Source organism: Falco peregrinus, chromosome 4 (genome assembly GCF_023634155.1).
Source record: "Falco peregrinus isolate bFalPer1 chromosome 4, bFalPer1.pri, whole genome shotgun sequence".
Lineage (NCBI taxonomy): Eukaryota > Metazoa > Chordata > Aves > Falconiformes > Falconidae > Falco > Falco peregrinus.
Genome location: NC_073724.1, coordinates 109,872,536 through 109,889,560, shown reverse-complemented (window position 1 = coordinate 109,889,560; position 17,025 = coordinate 109,872,536). Strand labels below are relative to the sequence as shown.

The 17,025-nt window shown below is 39.6% G+C and overlaps 1 protein-coding gene across 3 annotated transcripts; it reads right to left on the bottom strand.

The window, feature by feature from the left end:
* Positions 1-298: 298 nt before the first annotated feature.
* On the bottom strand, positions 299-17,018 carry CWC15 (CWC15 spliceosome associated protein homolog). 3 transcript variants are annotated; one of them, XM_055802607.1, is made up of 7 exons: positions 16,911-17,018; positions 14,482-14,620; positions 12,291-12,403; positions 11,271-11,359; positions 10,371-10,481; positions 1,386-1,504; positions 299-648 (listed from the first exon to the last, which is right to left on the bottom strand). In XM_055802607.1, the coding sequence occupies exons 2-7, from the start codon at positions 14,610-14,612 to the stop codon at positions 519-521; spliced, it is 693 nt and encodes a 230-aa protein (XP_055658582.1). In that variant the 5' UTR covers positions 14,613-14,620; positions 16,911-17,018; the 3' UTR covers positions 299-518. The 3 variants fall into 3 exon arrangements, with proteins under 3 accessions (XP_055658582.1, XP_055658581.1, XP_055658583.1); XM_055802606.1 differs by lacking the exon at positions 16,911-17,018 and adding an exon at positions 16,408-16,426; XM_055802608.1 differs by lacking the exon at positions 16,911-17,018 and adding an exon at positions 15,071-15,089.
* Positions 17,019-17,025: the final 7 nt, after the last annotated feature.

Here is a 17,025-nt window from a genome sequence, read left to right as displayed (position 1 = left end):
AAACTAAAAAGGAAGATTATTAACTAAGCTTCTAACTAGCTATTAAGAGGAAGTCCAATTTGCTACAGAAAGTATAGCTCTTCTCAGTCCACACTGCTTACCACACTCAGCTATTCCCCACCTTTGGTGATACTGACATTTATCTAAGTTGCATAAGTCACAAGTCACCATCACTACAAATATAGGCTGTTTTGAAAAGCAATTTAAACAATTAGAAGTATTTACTGCAAACCAGCTTCTCTCTTCCACCATTTATAAGGTGGCCAGTGAAAGTGAAATGCACATGAACAGAGAAACATTCATGAAACACAAACTTATTTAATTAAAAATTAAAAGGAAAACATACTGCAGGAATAAAAACTCCAGATACACAGCAATTATTAATGATGAAGCTGTTGATGATCTTGAAAAAGCATTTGGGAATTTATGACCAAATATTCAGCCTTCAGCTCTGAGGGAATGAGAGGGAACAACCACGACCTTCCAAGTCCTTCAGCACCACCACACATAAAACTGTACTACTTGATATATTTTTCCATGAACTTTTTGTGAAATTCTGATCGCAGAGTATCGTTCACGAATCTTTTATCCTTTTTTGTTTCGTCTATCCCCTTGGCACAATTCTTGAACACAACATCATCATCCCATCTGAAAACGAAAGTTAACTTCAGTAAGCTTGTATGAAAAACAGGTGCAATTTACAAAAATACATAAATGAAGTTTGGTGTTCCTATTTAAATGTACTAAGAACAACTAGTCATTAGGATTAGATTTTAGTCTTTAAGACAAAAAAATAAATAATCTATTTTTCTAATCCAAGCCATCTCCTACATGCTCCTGAGTTAGAAGAGAGAGGAGTATCAGCAGCTTAAAGATTTTTTAATTAAATATTTTACCCTTACAGAAAAGAACAACCATCTGAACAGAGCAGAAAAAAACCCCTTTAAGCTAATGGCCTGAATTCTGATAAATGCAAGAATAACTGGACTAGCTGCAAACAAGAACTGTACAGAGAAAAAGGCTGTTTTTCATTAATTCTATTTACACTAAAAAAACCCCAAACCAGCTAGATTTTAAAGGGGAGCATAACACTGAATTTCTTGCGGAACTCTGGTCCTGTTAAGTTTTTTCTATCATTATGCACACGTCACGCAAAACAATTCTCAATCTCTCTCTCTCTTTTTGAACACAAAGTAGCAGGGTAATTCGTTCAGAGAAATGCACAAGACGATCACTACATGCATCAGTATCCCAATTCTACATTACACCGCTTGTGACGAGATCTGAGGAAGGAAAAAAACCCCAACGGCAGTGATAACATTTTCTGACCGTGAGCATCAAGAGGGAGCAAAGGGATGGCTATCACAGTGCAGACTGCACAGTACCTCCTCTTCACTTTGAAGTTTGCTTGAGGCTGTGCTGGGCCAGTAAGGTTCAGCAGTGGGTTACCACTCAGAATGTTCTCCATCCGAATTCTTTCTTCTTCAGCCTTTTGCTCTTGTTCCTGAGAACCAGAAATGGATATATTACTTTTCTAGGCCACTTTCTCATTTAGCTGGTAGAGATAAACATTACTTAGCTGTGAACACTCACATAGGATTTGAATCCCTAGCTCAGACTTTTCAGAACATTTGACGCTTATGTATGAGTAGAATAAGGATAGAAGCAGAGACACTCTGAAGAGCTTAAAATTGCTAAGAAACCATCAATCTAGCAACACTCCTATTTGCTCTACTTACCTCTGATGTTCCATCAAATATTCAGTTAAATTCTAGTTTTACCATTTACATACTTTTCATATTAGAAACTGTACACAGATTAAAAGATTTTCTTTATCCTCATGAGAAAAAGAGTACATTATACAATACTTATTAGGTGGGAGAAACCTTACAGCACGTTGAAACTTCTCTATCTTCAGCAATCTGATTGGGTTTTAAAATCATAACTTCCCTAGGGATCAATTGAAAAGAATATTGAGAAATCCAAGGTGAAACTGAGCAGTGGATGTCATAAGACTATCTAAGAGTTCCAATATCAAGAGCCAGAAAAATTGTCTTCTCCTTGTACTGTCAAAAGCATGTAACTCAGGCCTAAGTGAATTGATGCAATACAGGCAACACAAAACACTGCCCATGCCTCTGCACTGTATTAATGTATTTAGTGACTTAAATGTTCACAGACTTCAGAGTGACTGTGTAATATTCGTTTCACATCAATATACTTTTCCACAATCTTTCAAATAGACTGCTCGTTCATCAGAAGGAGAAAAAAAAGTAATTCTTTAAATTCGGATGACTAACTAGGTGTCCCGCTTCCCTGTGAAGTAAGGTCTGAAGACATTCTAGTTAAAAAATGCACAGAAGTCTCATTAGGGCTGCAGGACACACAAACTATGGCTTTTAAATATTATACAAACTAAAGACAAAGAGATCACAAGGTTGTGGGGTTGTTGTCCCCCCCCTCAAACTGCAGAAAATTCATGGCTGAGGGCAGCTGCTATGGGATCCTAAAAGAGAAAATGTTTTTCTTGATAATAGTATTTACAAGGTTTAAGCGCTAAACTTGAACACTGATGTTTAAGTGTTAAACTTGAACAAGCCAGAGTTCTCTAGCTTCACACATTTAATTAACGCTAAGTGAAATGTTAGTAGAACTACTTATAATTCACAATGTTTTTCAATTGGATTGATCAGGTATGTGAAGTAAACCTATACAATACCCCAACCCTCTTAAGAACAATACCAACTTAATAAACATACGAATATCAGATGATGCAGGACCACTGGTAAAGATTTTACCTTTTGAAATCTACCCGTTTTAGTTATGAAAAAACACCTACCATTACACTGCTGCTCACAAAAAAAATTTAGAACCAGCTGCAAATAATTGCCAGTGGGATGGGAAAAGCTCCCCAAAAGGGCATAGTGCTTAAAAGCATGGCACAGCTTCAGGACAAGCCCTGTAATGCCCTTATTAAAACATGTGGGTAGGCAAAACTTGCCCTTGCTGCTGTATCCATGGAGCTTTAACACAAACTGCAGCAGTTAAAAAGTTCTTAACACAAATAAACTTAAGTTTTGCATTTTCCAACATAGTTCTCAATCCAATATTTGCATTCCAACTTCAGTTGTAAATACCACCCCAGTAAATAAGGAAACACAGAGAGCAAAAATATTTTATATGGAAAAGCAATTTCCTCCTGTACTAGAAATATGAATTCAAATTATACATTCCTTTCCTCTGTGGATAACAGACAAGAGATATACGCAGCTTCTTCTGCACAGTATACAACCGTTGATTTACCATCTTCTTTCCCTGTAACGCAGAGGAGCCAACAGCAGTGAAATTCGATTTACTGCAGTCGGTGTCATGTGTTCCCAACACAAGTCAAGCAGCCCTCAGACTACTGTACAGCACATGCATGCAAAGCACTAACCTGAAACCAAGCGAAATCTAGGATATTGTTACAAACAAGAAAATCAGTATTGTTTTTCGGGTACGTCCTGAAAGGCGATCAAATTTTGTTTAAGACCATTAGGCAAATGTACAACAGGATTCAAGCATGTGAAGCATTCTCTGTGTTGCCCAAAATAAGGTGGGCTCTGCATCATTAATCTCTGAAGCTCCATTAAAAGTGAGACTTTGAATAAAACAAGAGGTCTGGGATAAACCCTAAAAGCAAATAAGAAAGCTACAAACCAAAAATCCATACTGGACTATACTCAAGAGAAGATAGCACTAGTAAGAGAACTGGAAGAAATTAATACTCCCCTGTTGAAAAATGCTTTTGTAAAGAGAACTTATTCCAAGTCCTATATAGGTGAACGAATGCAGCAGTCTTCCATTTCAGAGCTGAACTCCAAGGGAACTCCCCTCAAGGTGACATGCAGAGCACGGCACAGTCTCACCCTCAAATTTCTAAGACATTAACCTTGGCCATGATCCAAAGTTACTGAACCTGTGCCTCATGCACCACTTTACTGGCCACACATAACTATCTTACGCTGATTTTTCACGACGCATGAAAATGCATACACTCACCACTGAAAAATACAGGACTACAATGCACTGCACATAGCCTTTCTTCAATGGTCTAAAGTCCACTGGAGTCAATCAGCATCTTCTGGGTGGAAATTACAGCTCTTCTTCTCTCCCCTCCCCCATTTCAGATTTAATCACAACAGTTCCTACAAAGCTGATGGTTCCAGCATTCTCTACCATGCATGAAGAGAACTGAAAAACATTCACTCATTTGAACTGTAAACATTCAGAATTACTAGAGGATAAAGCCAATATTAAGAATCATAGAAAATACGCATGCAGTTCTCCATAACATAAGAACTCCAGCGTTCTTATTACACACAAATGCACATTTAATTTTTCTATAATAAGATTTTAGAAAGCCATGTTAGGCATCCTCCTAACTTTTATCTGCTTTACATAACCCATTCAGCCACAATTAGCCTGACATAGTTCGTTTTCTGATAATGAAAAAAGCATTATTAGACAGAAGTGATAAAATGTGGTCATAGAAAAAAAAAATCAAAATTGAAATAAGTTTTTAAAGGCATTACACTACAAGCAGTACTATGAGACTAAGAGTAGGATTTAGCTCCAGATTAAGACATGTACAACTAAACACCCGCTAGTAGGCACCTGAGCTCACATATGAAGAACAGATCTAGAGAATACAATAAGGAGTCAAGATAGCTCTTCTGCTCACACTAAATTACACACAGGAGACCAACCATGCTCCGGGCTCTATTGACTGCCTCTCCACTGCACCACCACAGAAGCTGGGATACAGAACTTACACATCGACCCCAACAACTTGGCATTTCAAGCTCAACTAGATCTTGTCTAAAACTGCTCACAGCTAGGAAAAACCATTTAATCAACTAAACTACAATTCCAGAGGACTGCAGGGTAGCAAAAACTGCACTACCATTAAAAGCAGTGGTAGGAGCAATCTTGGGAATTTCGAATTATTACATTTTACTTTTGCACCTATTATATTATTAAAAATAATTATGAACATAACACTAACGGCAGCTGTCAAACATTCTTCTATAGTGACAACAGTTACATAAAACATCAATGAATCTTATTTTCAGAAATTGATTTTCCATATTCACATTAAGAGATGCTGCAGAGCCCCTGGACACTTCGTGTAACCCTTCCTTGCTTCCCTGTTCACAAACAGAACTCTGCTGTCTTTTAGACCCACAGAGGCAGAAAAACTACAAGTTGTAACAAACTGCATAAGCTTACCTTTGTCATTAAAGATCAACAGATCTGAAAAGCAAAAAGGGAACAGATCCATTGAGTGAGGCATCTCCAGTTTTAGTCACCTTACATAGGAGACCCAGTGTGCATGGTAATTTACTTATGGAATTCAGTTGTTCAAAACTGTTCTTGGTTGGATTACATTTCAACATATTTGCTACAAATTTTAAGAAGCAGGCTAATTCTGAAGACTAGTCTTGAAGATTTTTTGTCTTATTTAACTTCACTACAACCTCCCAAAGAAGGTATTCAAGACTAATAAACAGGTAACTTACTCTTTTGTATCTTAAGAGACATGACATGGAGGAAATAATAAGTTTAACTCAGTGGTGTAAAGTTGACGTTTACACTTAAGCCAAGTTATACATTGAGCAGAAACCCTCATCTCCAGCCAAAAAGAGGTTTTCATTACGTTTCAGAATTTTCCACATAAATCTTCCACTGTCTGCTCCTCCAATGAAAGCTGGGACGCTCCAGGCGACGGGGCAAGGGTTGTATCAAATCAAACAGACCAGACATAACCTTCATAGCTGTCTGAGCTTCACACCTCTGAGGCACGTTCAAGCACAGCTGTTCACAAAATAAGAGGCTCCAGTTGCTCCAAAGCCTACACTGTTCTTTTGTGTGGTGGAACAAAGGCTTATTAAGCTAAAACACTATGGATACAACAAACCCACAACAGAAGAAAAGCCTAAGGGGAAAAATAATACATCTGTATTCACTCCACCCTTTCTAAAATAATGCCTCTTTGCCTGCCTTTCCATTCCGCAAGACAAGGTATACAACTCGTTTCCTAAGCCATTTTAGCAAAAAAAACATGCTACAGATTATTCCATCACTACAGACAGCAGCGCTGTGCTTTTCAGTTGCAGTGTGTTGCACCAATGATCTGCAGAGATCAATCAGACATCAACCATGTTGTAACTACTGTGTTAGACGCAGAGGCAATCAACCAGGAATATTAAGGTGTGAGGAATAAGACTGAACTGGCACAGGGAGTCCCATACCACAAGCAAGCAGATGGAGATGCTGCTATGTCACTGGGATCTTACAGGAAGCCTTCAATGTACAAGGGAACTCAACATGTAGCATCACAGCTGGGAAAAAACAAAAGTGGACAAAAATATATTAACCTTAACTAAACAATTATTCCTTATCTTGCTGTAAAGGATAACAGTCTCTTGGCATATTTGTTTCTGACCACAAAGGAAAGAAAAATGTTGTTACCATAGCATTGGGGTTTTTTTAGTATAGTTCCTACCCTTAGCACAGAGCAAGATTACTTTTACAGAAGGTGCTGAAATTTCCAAAATTACTTGGTTTTTATAGATGTTGAGTAGCTGGAAGAAAACCTGAAATACACACATTTCATTGAAGGCTGAAAAAAACATATCACATGACCTTATCTAAATGCTAATTTTTGAATGATGGACTATGAAGCACTGCCTTTAGTAGCAGGGAACAAAACTTTGTAACAGAGACCCACCCCAGTTTTTTGATTCTAGGCAAATTACTAATACCATGCAATACAGTGATTGGAGTAACTGACTGAACCTTCAAAAAACAACAAGTAATCACAACGGCAGCATCTATACACAGATTTGTTGTTATTTTGCCACAAAGGAGGGGACATCATCATTAGTTCTTGGCAAGGGTAAGTATTACTAGCATGTCTCACATTTAGTGAAGAGACATACTCTGCCATCTTCTTTTGCTTCTTTACTGAAATTCTTAATCACTGATCTGATATTCTAGTTTTAGTTAGAACCTTAAAATTTAAGTGAAAAGGTTAGTATCTATCAAGATTCATTTTCTAATGTTTTATTTGTAAGTCTGTGACATGGCTAAAACACAGGACAGAGCTAAACTCTACCCTGACCATTGGTAAAGTAATATATTCAGTTATAGAGAAACACTTGGTGAAATAAAACTGCTAAGAAAACAAACCAAAATTTTAAGTCTGTTCTCAGATAAGCACAAAATGACTGGATGTTAAAATAGCTTTGCTGGAACTGCACACATACATTTGGCTTCTCACTGGTTTGAGGTTTGGTTTTAATTATTTCCATTTACCTTTTAAGGAAGTCCTTGCAAATTGAAAAATCAAGAGCCTTGTAATGCTGAATTTGGAATATTGAAATGTTTCCACGAAACCTATCCATGGCTAGTTCACATACACAGCAGACCTAGCATTTGTAGTTTTAGACAGACCCAGAATTATTCCACAGAAACAGCTTTCAAAGCTAAAATTTCCTGGTCAGCTTAGTGTCTATGAGAAACAACCTGAGAGATTAAAATTGTGGAAGGGATGAGAAAAGTCAGGATGACTCCCATGCTCAATCTGTTTATAAAAACATTTGTAGTATTTATTTAATATTTCTATTGTTTCTACAGAATTCAAGGGAATTTAAGCATTTTGAGAAGTTAACAAGCTTTGACAGGAACTGCTTATTTGGTTGACAAACTGCTTCACGAACAGGGAAATATCAGCGTGAAGGAAGTTAGAACCTCTTAATGCTAGTATTTGTCAAAATCAGATTTAGGCGATTTTTATGGAAATTGGTATCATCACATAAGAGAAACTAACAGAGAGTGAGATGATCTGAAAAAAAGCAGATTCTCACCTTCTGTTTTTAACTGCCATCTCACCAGAGATGCATTTTGTAAGGAGCAGTCCTCCTTTCATATCAACTTAAATACAGGACACCAAAGCGACCAGTAAAAACGTTTACAAAAATGCAGTTTACTTTAAAGGAAGACTCAGAAATAATTGGATTAGTGTTTCAAATCAAAATAACTAACATATCAGGAAAAAGAAAAAAACCCTGCATATGGCATGAATTTGGGATGTATTACTGTATTTTACCCACTTCATCCTGTTAAGACCCTGGTATGCTCTAAGAAGATGCAAAGACATATTAATCTGTATAACAACAACAAGATTTGAGAACGATGCACAGAATGAACAGTGAACAGGCATCCACACTCTACAGTTTCTCTTTGCCTTGCCACTGGTTTACCCACGCTGTCTGCTATGGACAGCAATGTTTCAACCATCCCTGTACGTGGATTAGGACTAACAGTGACCACACAATTAAGACTTTGACATGAGATGTTATCCTGAAGTCAGCTGAAAGACTAATATAAGGTTACTTACAAAATTAGGTTTAAATTACAGTTTGCAATACATAATAATATGAAATCCCACATACCTGAAAGGAAAAGGGATTTATATTAAATGGCTATAAAATTGCTTTGCCAGTAACACCTTGTTTTAAAGTCATGGAAACAAGGCATAATCTAAACAGAGTGCACCACTAAAGCCAACATACATAAATGATCTTTCTGAAGGAGACCCTTACTCCCAAACACTCTTTCCAAGGCTGCATCGCACCTTGGTTTTTACTTTTTCCATTAACGTAGTCTTAGTTTCCTACTCTCAAAAAACCCCAAGAAAATAAAATTCCAAGTACACATAGAGAACCCACTATTTACCAAAGATGACAATTTTTAAGAAAGCCTATCTGCCCCACCAGTGAAAGGATGAATAGAGCAGGTAGCCAGTGAGTGTGCAAGTGTGCACTATTGCAAATAAACAATAGCAATTTTTAGGAAAAACCAAACATATGCAGTTCAGATAAGCGTTCATGTATTCAGTAAGCACGCAGCATTGGACGTTATAAACCCTGCTTCTGGGGGAAAGAGAACATCCAGGAAGGTAAAAAATAATACCAGTGAAGAGACAGAATAGAAAAAGCAGTATACTAAATACTTCATAGCTTTCAGCACCCTCTACTGACAAAGTAAGAATTTCATAGAGGTAACACTCCCACTTTCTACATGCAAACAGAGAAGCATGCACCTGGTTACCTGTGCTGCAATTTACTACCATTATTTTGCTAATGCAAGTTTTCTACACCAAAATGCGACAAGTTACACTGTTTAATCTAGATGTATTTTATATATATCTATCTATTAAAAAAATAGATACTTAAAACTATCAGGCAAAGTGAAAAACCCACACAGATTAAGCTTTCATTTTAAGCACTGTGCAAGGACAGCTGAAGTAGCAGTCTTTCCTACACACTGCTACCCTTAATTTGTAGTTTAGTACATCTCACACAGGAAGACACGGAAGTATTATTGATAGTGTTTTTAAGTAATTTTTATCATGTAATTAATGCAGAACACAATTTCATTGCTGCATGACGTGTTTCAAATGTCTAGATAAAGAGATGAGAGGCATTTCAGACATACTTTAATGTAAAGGACCACTCACAGGCTAGATGGAGAATAAAGTATCAACAGTCTTCTACAGCAAAACTTCTTCACTGAAGCAGCATGGTACGGCTTTTAGCATTTCAAACTACTTAACACCAACACCGCAGAGCTCACAGGTTTTACTGGCCTTGTTGATTCTAAAAGTAAATTTCTGTATTGTTAGCCAAAAGCAGGCAAGTACTCCAATGCTGCCTACAACAGAATTATAAACATTACCTCTTCTAGCTGTTCCTAGATGCTACACCCCCCCATTCAGTCAGCTTACTGGAGAGCATTCATGAAAAACATTAAACTACAAGAATGTGTTAAGCTACAGGAAAGACTATGAGTAGCTCAGAGGCACCCAAAGATTAAGTTGTCACCAGCCTTTTGATTAGCCTCCTGACCAGCATTTAGTATGTTTGTTTAGCATGTTCTAAAAAACATCTCAGATTACCTTATACAAAGGCAACCAAGTGGCTTAGCTTTTTTGTTTTGGTTTGGGGTGGGGTTTTGGGGGGGTTTTTTGGGGGGTGGGAGGGCATTGCATGAGTTTTTTGTTTTTCTACACTAATGGAGATTCTCCATATAAAAACATAGAAAACTACTCAATCTGAAGCATGCAACATTTTTCAAAAGCCCTACAACAATTTTATTTAAAATTCTTGACAACAGTTATTAGACAGAACATATCCATCACACTTGAGAAGAGTTTTGAAGGGTGTGTGAGTTGTTTACTAGTTCTCACTCACACTAAGTACTTAAGGCACACCAGTAAAATCCAGTTTGCAAAAACCAGATGCTCTTTAATGGTGAAATCTTACCTTTCGAGCCTGTTCCTCAGCTCGTTCTTTCTTGATTTTTTCCAGTTCAGCCAGAAGAGCTGCAGTGTCATCATCATCACTGTCTTCCAGGTCCTCATCTTCATCATCTTCCTAACAGCAACAAGCGGAAACAAGAAGCAGCTCATTCATTTCATTTAATAAAAACAGCCCTGGTCTGCCCAGCTAAGGCTGCAATTTGCTGCTGGCTGATTTCTGAAGTACATGAGTGCTTGCAGCACCAGCAAATACGGTACAAATAATGTTGCTGTTCAAGAGCAAATAAACAAGACAAAAATATGTTTGTGCTTTCTGGATGACTGCAATTATTTTTTTTCTAATTCAAATGTGATGTAGCTGACAGATTCTATAAAATGGCTGTCCCTGATCACTCTCTAATCATTGTAACATAAGTCATTATAGTAGTGCATCTGAATACCCCGTCCAACATTGTTAGGAGCAAATATAACAGGATTAAAAAAACCTGAGGTTACTGTCAAGTCTTAGACCCAACTCCTAGACATCAGCATGAGGAGAGGAGCCAAGAGCAAGAATTCGCTGCTCATGTAGACAATCATTGTATCTCAACAGTTCTATCTTTGGGAAATCTTCTAACTAACCCAGTAGTTGACCAAGCCTAAAGAGTTTCCCACTCCCTGTAGTTTAAGTGTTACTTTCAGTTCCCCAGTTTTTGTGGGCTTTCCAAGAATACAACTACAGCACAGATCAGAATCCTCTGAACCACTCTGAACTTCCACCAAAGTAAAGTAACTGTAAAAGGAAGATACATTGGAACGTGTCTTAGGTCTTTAGCAAACCTAAAAGTACATACTCTTTTAACAGCAAACCCTGAAGGCAGGACAATGAAAGGAAAGAAGACAGAAAAAAAAAAAAGATACATACATCAGTAAGAGGATCATCTGCATCAAGATTTGCTGCAGGAATCTGGTCTAGCCGAGGCTTCTTAGATACAGAAGATGATGTTGTATGTTCTATAGCATAAGATTTTTAAAAAAAAAGTCACTAAGACACTTCATTTAACAGCATTTAATGTCAGGAAGCAAAAATCTTCATCAACAATTTGTCTTGCATTGCAGTAAGAGATACAAGCTTATGCTTACTTTTCCCTCTTTTTTAATCTTAATGCCCATGCTAATTCTTCCCTGTAGGTATCCTCAAGGGAAGCAATAACATCCCCAAACCTACCATTTTGCCTCCAGAGGTTTTTTGAAAACTTTATTTCAAGAAGAGAGAACAGCAGAAGACAAAGTAGTAGAGAAATATCCTTGTTCTATATATCCAATTGGAGGGTTCCCTTGAGATCACCTCAAAGCATTATTGTTGGCTAGTTCAGTCCAAACCGCACCTGCTTTCATCTGTGAATTTGAAAGCCCCACAATACCTTTGCACCTAAACTTAAACTATCTAAATTCTGTCAAGCTTTATACTAAAAATGAGTATTTCTCAAAAACCACTTTGATTTTCATTTTAATTATCATCCCACTCTATCTGCACAGAATTGCATTCCTCAGAAATGGAATTATTACTACACTGGTGCTGTAACACTAGAAGATGGGTCATTCCTCTTCTCCTTCCTGTCTTGCTTGTCCAAGAACAAAAAAAAAAGCGCTCTATTAGCTGTACATACTTGTTGCCAGTTCATTACAATCATACTGTATCAGCTGGTCTGCATGATGGCCTGCACTTTTCTATTGGCTGGCCTAGATTTCTGCTAGTACGAAGCCACCATGAAAGCCAGCGGACATTCCCTTGCAGGTCAATAGCTCTGAACTATCAGACCAATATCCTAAATTCTACTCTCATGACATGCTGTCTGCAACCCACAAACTTCTTACAACACCAAATTTTGTGCAAAAGCAACACCACACAAAAGTATTAAAATTTTTGTTTCTTTGTTCTTACCTCTGGTTGGTCTGTCTCTATTCTTTTCTCTTGCAGCAACCCGCTCTCTCTCCTCTAGCTCCCTTCTGAAATCACGGTTACGAACCTCTTCAGGAGCATCCTGAGTAGTTTGTCTAAAACAACATGGGGGGAGGGGGGAAAGAAGCTGACGTTGACAGTCTGCAGCTGGGAGCAATTTTTTCAAGGAGGCAAATAAATCCTGGGGTGAACAAGTAAGTATAGAGAATAAGAACTGGGTACAAAGTCAACATATGTTTGTTTACTCTCTCTTCATCAGCCTCCTTCTCTGTACACGTTACACACAGCGACATGCAATGCCACACACACATGCTCCTTCCAGTGACTCTCAAATAAATTATAAGACCCTACATAAATTCCTACAAACCCAGGGCGACTACATCTTCCTTTTGTAGCTATGTCTGTATCTTCTGTTCTCCAGCAGTCCAAGCCCAGTGTCCTACCAGACACCCACAAGCATTATGGTCAACTTTCCTCACTATTTTACCATCCAAGGCTGCTGCTGCAAATCCAGTCTCTAAGACTTACAGAAAAGACCAAGACTAGAACATACTTTTCATAAACCTTTTCTCCTCCAAGAGACTTACCAGAAAATCTCCTGTGGCCATTAAATAAAAAGTTGGGAGAACAGACAAAACACTAGCTTTAGTGAAACATGTAGCAGATACGTGTTTTTCCCTCTTTTATGTAACACAGGCTGGCCAAAAGCAATAGACTATTTATATTTGAGTCACACTAAGTTCTACCTAGAGAGCACTGAATTTTCTGTGGAAATCTTGAAAAGAACTAATGAATAAGAACAAGCAGCAATTCCTTTCACCTTCCTGTGAACTCAGTGCTGGAAATAAGAGTGCCTGGAAGAAACCCAGACTTAAGCCATTACAAATACACCGTGTGCACACCCTGTCTTTATGATGAAGTATTTAATTTGCTTATGTAATTAAAAACCTGAATTTGTAATCCCTGATACAGCTGCAAAATCCCCACAAGCCCTGTTGTCATTCAAGACAACATGAGTGGGACTGAAACACTGAACTTTTCCTGCAATGATGTAGTCCTGGCAATTTAACAAAGACAACTTTGTATTAGGTATTTGGGAGAAAGAACAGAAGACACTTAATGCCCCCTCCATCTCTCTCTCACACACAGTGATTTGTTAAAACATACAATGTATATCCCTCTACATATCTGTCTCCACACACTCCTTTCAAAGCAAGACTGGTGTTCCAAACCCCACTTTTGTTTAAAGAAACAAACCGCCAACAATTTTTCCCGTAACAACAAAATGTATTTGACAGCACGTTTTGTGCTGTTGATTTTAGTATTCTCCAAAATGCTCCAACTCCCTTACCCATATGTATTCTTGAAATGCAAAAGCACAGGAGAGATGCAAGGATAAACATCTTCTCAAGAAAGTGCAAACATAAAACCTTAACAGTCATTTCACTGACAAGGATAACATCATTTAAATAAAAAGAACATTTTTAACCTGAAACATTTCATTTAAATCCTAGGTATCTGTATCACATAGACTCCAGATTTCATTTAGTCTTTCAAAAGGATAATGAATATTTTGTATGCGTTTTAAACAGAGGAAAATATTCCCAAAATCCCATTATCTTTCTCACCTATTAAAGCAATTTCCTCTCCCAGGATCTGCACGAACCACCTGCAGTGTTTAACTTTAGCTCTTCCAACATGTACTACTTCACGAGTGCTATTCCATGATTTCCCTGCCTCCTCTTAATGTCCTTTCCAAATAACATGATGTGGTTTTCCTGCTTTGAAGACGTGCTCAACTTCACTCCTCTTACCCCATTTTGCTCTGCAAGTGACAGCACCCTCCATGGCTGAATCCTAATGACAATTTTCTTTCTGCTCCACTGCCTGAAATGCTTGGTCTCCAAAACACACCTTCTTCTGATGATTCATGTCCATAAGCAGTAATAAATACCACTAAGATTAAACCTCTCCAACTACTTACAATGCATTCGATCTCTTAGGTCTGCTTTTGAGACACTTTCAGCTCACTCATTCGGCACTGCCATACAACCTGGTGTCTGCTCAGTGTCATGCACATCAACATCTAACATGAAAATTTCAGAGTACCACTCATAACAAAAAAATAATTCCCAGCCTGTTTTGCCGTAAGACCAAAGAAAACAATACTAACCTGTATTTGATTTTAGTATGAGAAGGAAGGTCTCTGCTGGAATATTGTTTGGATAGCTGACTTAAGTCTCCTTCACCTTTTCCTCTTCCTCCTCTCGCAGGTTCAAACGTTGGCCTCGCTGCTGTCGTCATTTTAACTACTGCAGAATTAAGGGATAAACACTGTCATTACTACAACTTACAGTGAAAGACACTCACCAGAAGCTACTTTGTTCCTGGAACTGTGGAAGCAACAAGGCCCACTACAGAATACCAGCTATCACTCAGCTCATGATCCTTGAAATTCAAGGAGCTTTTTATTGACAGCACTGACAGACCCTATTCAGGTTTTCAAAATAAAAGTATTTTCCAATATGCTTGAAAGATGACACACAGATGCTAACAAGAGTATGAAGCTATGTTTGCAAAGTAAATAAAACCAACCAGGAGCTGGCCTCCTATCCTTAAGGCAAGCTGTACAGCCTTGCAACTAAACTCTTTCCCCTCCTGAAAAACGACAGCCAAAAATGACTGCCTACTGAGAACAACCCCTCCATTATCCCTCAAACCATATCTAGGTATCATCACCAGAAATGCTGGCTGACACGTACCAGCCTTGGATGGTGTTGACAATGAAATACTGATGAAGATCACGCAACTTGAACTGAATCACGTTCCAGCCCTCATCATGGACCTGCTCAGTTCTCTAGCACAGGCACAGCACTGTCATTAATAATGGAGGTCAGTCCTTTGGGGCTGACCTGTGCAGAGCTCCAGCTTGCCAGCAAAACCTTCTGAAGAGCTAGAGCCAATGTTTCCCTGGTGACAGAAGGCGGACAGCTTTACCCTTATGTAAACAAAGTGCAATTAAAAATGCTTGGACAAACGCAGAAGTTTTCACCAGCTCTTGCTTAGAAACTGTGGGAACTCACATACTGCCAGCGTGTCCTAAAAAATAATGCCCAAAATTGCTACTAACAACTCTTCTGTGGCAAAGGAGTGAAAGATTCCAACCAGCCTCAGCCACATAGACACCCTGTCAGCATGGTACTGTGCTCAGCACTACTGAACAGGAGCTGAGACCATCCAATCCCAAACTACTGTGTCAAGAGTTTAGGATGGTTAACCAATGTCAAAAACCCCTGTGTGATCAACCAGCACCAGCTTAAATCTACTATCTGAAATTATGCTCATTCATGCTTCACCATGACACAAACATCCATTAAGCACCGACCAAAGACGTGAAGATATAAGAGGTACATCTGCAGAGATACATAAAGGCACCAGTCCCATCAACCAGATGGTTGAATGTTACAGGATGACAAGACAACATATTAAAGATTATTAAAAATCAAAGAAAAAACATGATACTACTTCATATGTTTTTGTGATGCACAAATAAAGGTTATGTTCTGCTTGCATTAGTTATTTTTTCACTTTCAGTGAGATCACAAAACACATGACTTCAGTGTTAAAATTGTGCAATTATTTGTTGTTCAAAGTAACATCCCATTAGAGAAAACACAGTTACTTCCACTGAATTACTACTCGGAAAACAAAACTAACAGATGGAAACACCTTTAAAAAGAAGTGAGAGAGTAACTAGCCTTGGCTTGTTAACCAAGGATTGCTGATGCTTCTCAGTGACGCTGTGCTGGAGTCAGCTGGAGCTCAGCAAGACGTTTTAGCTCTGCCTTAGCACAGACTCTGCCAGACCCATGATTCAAGAAAGCCACTTGCTCTCAAAACCCTCATCTGTGCTAGTTATAAGTAGCTGGGGGATCCATATATTCAGGTGAAGAATCAGATCCAATGTGGCTGCATAGTTTCATGAAGCATTAACAAATCCTCTGGAAACTGTCCCTTCTTCTCTCAAGTCCGTTTGCATTTGACTCAGCCTCAAAGTACCCGAACTCAACCTGAAACCACTCGGGGATGTCACACCAACCTCTCGAATTTCAGAAATGGAGCCCTGGAGGTGCCTCTTCAGCGCTACAGGGAGGCAGGACCGGCCACGCAGGGATTATTTGCCAAGGAAAGCGACTGGGCCCGGCCCGGAGCTGCACTGCCTTGGCTAAGCCGGGCTGCGCCACAGCCGCCGCCCCCCGACCGCCTGCCCGGGGGAGCCCGAACCCCAGCGCCTGGCCGGCAGGAGCGGGCTGCGGCACTGCGCCGCTGTCACCCCTGCCCAGCGGGCTCCGCCACACCGCCCGGCCCCTGGAGCTCCGCCGCAGGGCCCCCCGGCCCGGCCGCCCTCCCCTGCTCTCCACAGAAACGCTCCCCCTCGCCTGCCCCGGCCGCGGCCCGGCCCCTCATAGGCCCCCCCCCCCCCCCCCAGCGCCCCCTGCCCGAGGACCACCTTCCCCCCGCCTCCAGAGACCTCGCTACAGCCTTCCCAAGCACGCACCCCCACCGCCGGCCAACTCGCCCACCGCCTCCCCGGACACTTACAGGGCGGCCTCCTCTCACCCTACGCAACTGCCTTACGCCACCACCATAATTCCGCCAAGCGCCCACAAGGCACTGCGCGGGAACCATAGACACAACGGAACGGAAGCCACGGCCG

Bases quoted from the DNA above. Each gene is read 5' to 3' on its own strand.
- CWC15 (XM_055802607.1), bottom strand. From the start codon at position 14,612: ATGACGACAGCAGCGAGGCCAACGTTTGAACCTGCGAGAGGAGGAAGA. The intron at 10,482-11,270 runs GTATGTATCTTT...TGTTGCTGTTAG, and splicing joins CAGATGATCCTCTTACTGAT to GAAGATGATGAAGATGAGGA. The intron at 1,505-10,370 runs GTAAGATTTCAC...TCTGGTTCTCAG, and splicing joins CTGAGGAACAGGCTCGAAAG to GAACAAGAGCAAAAGGCTGA.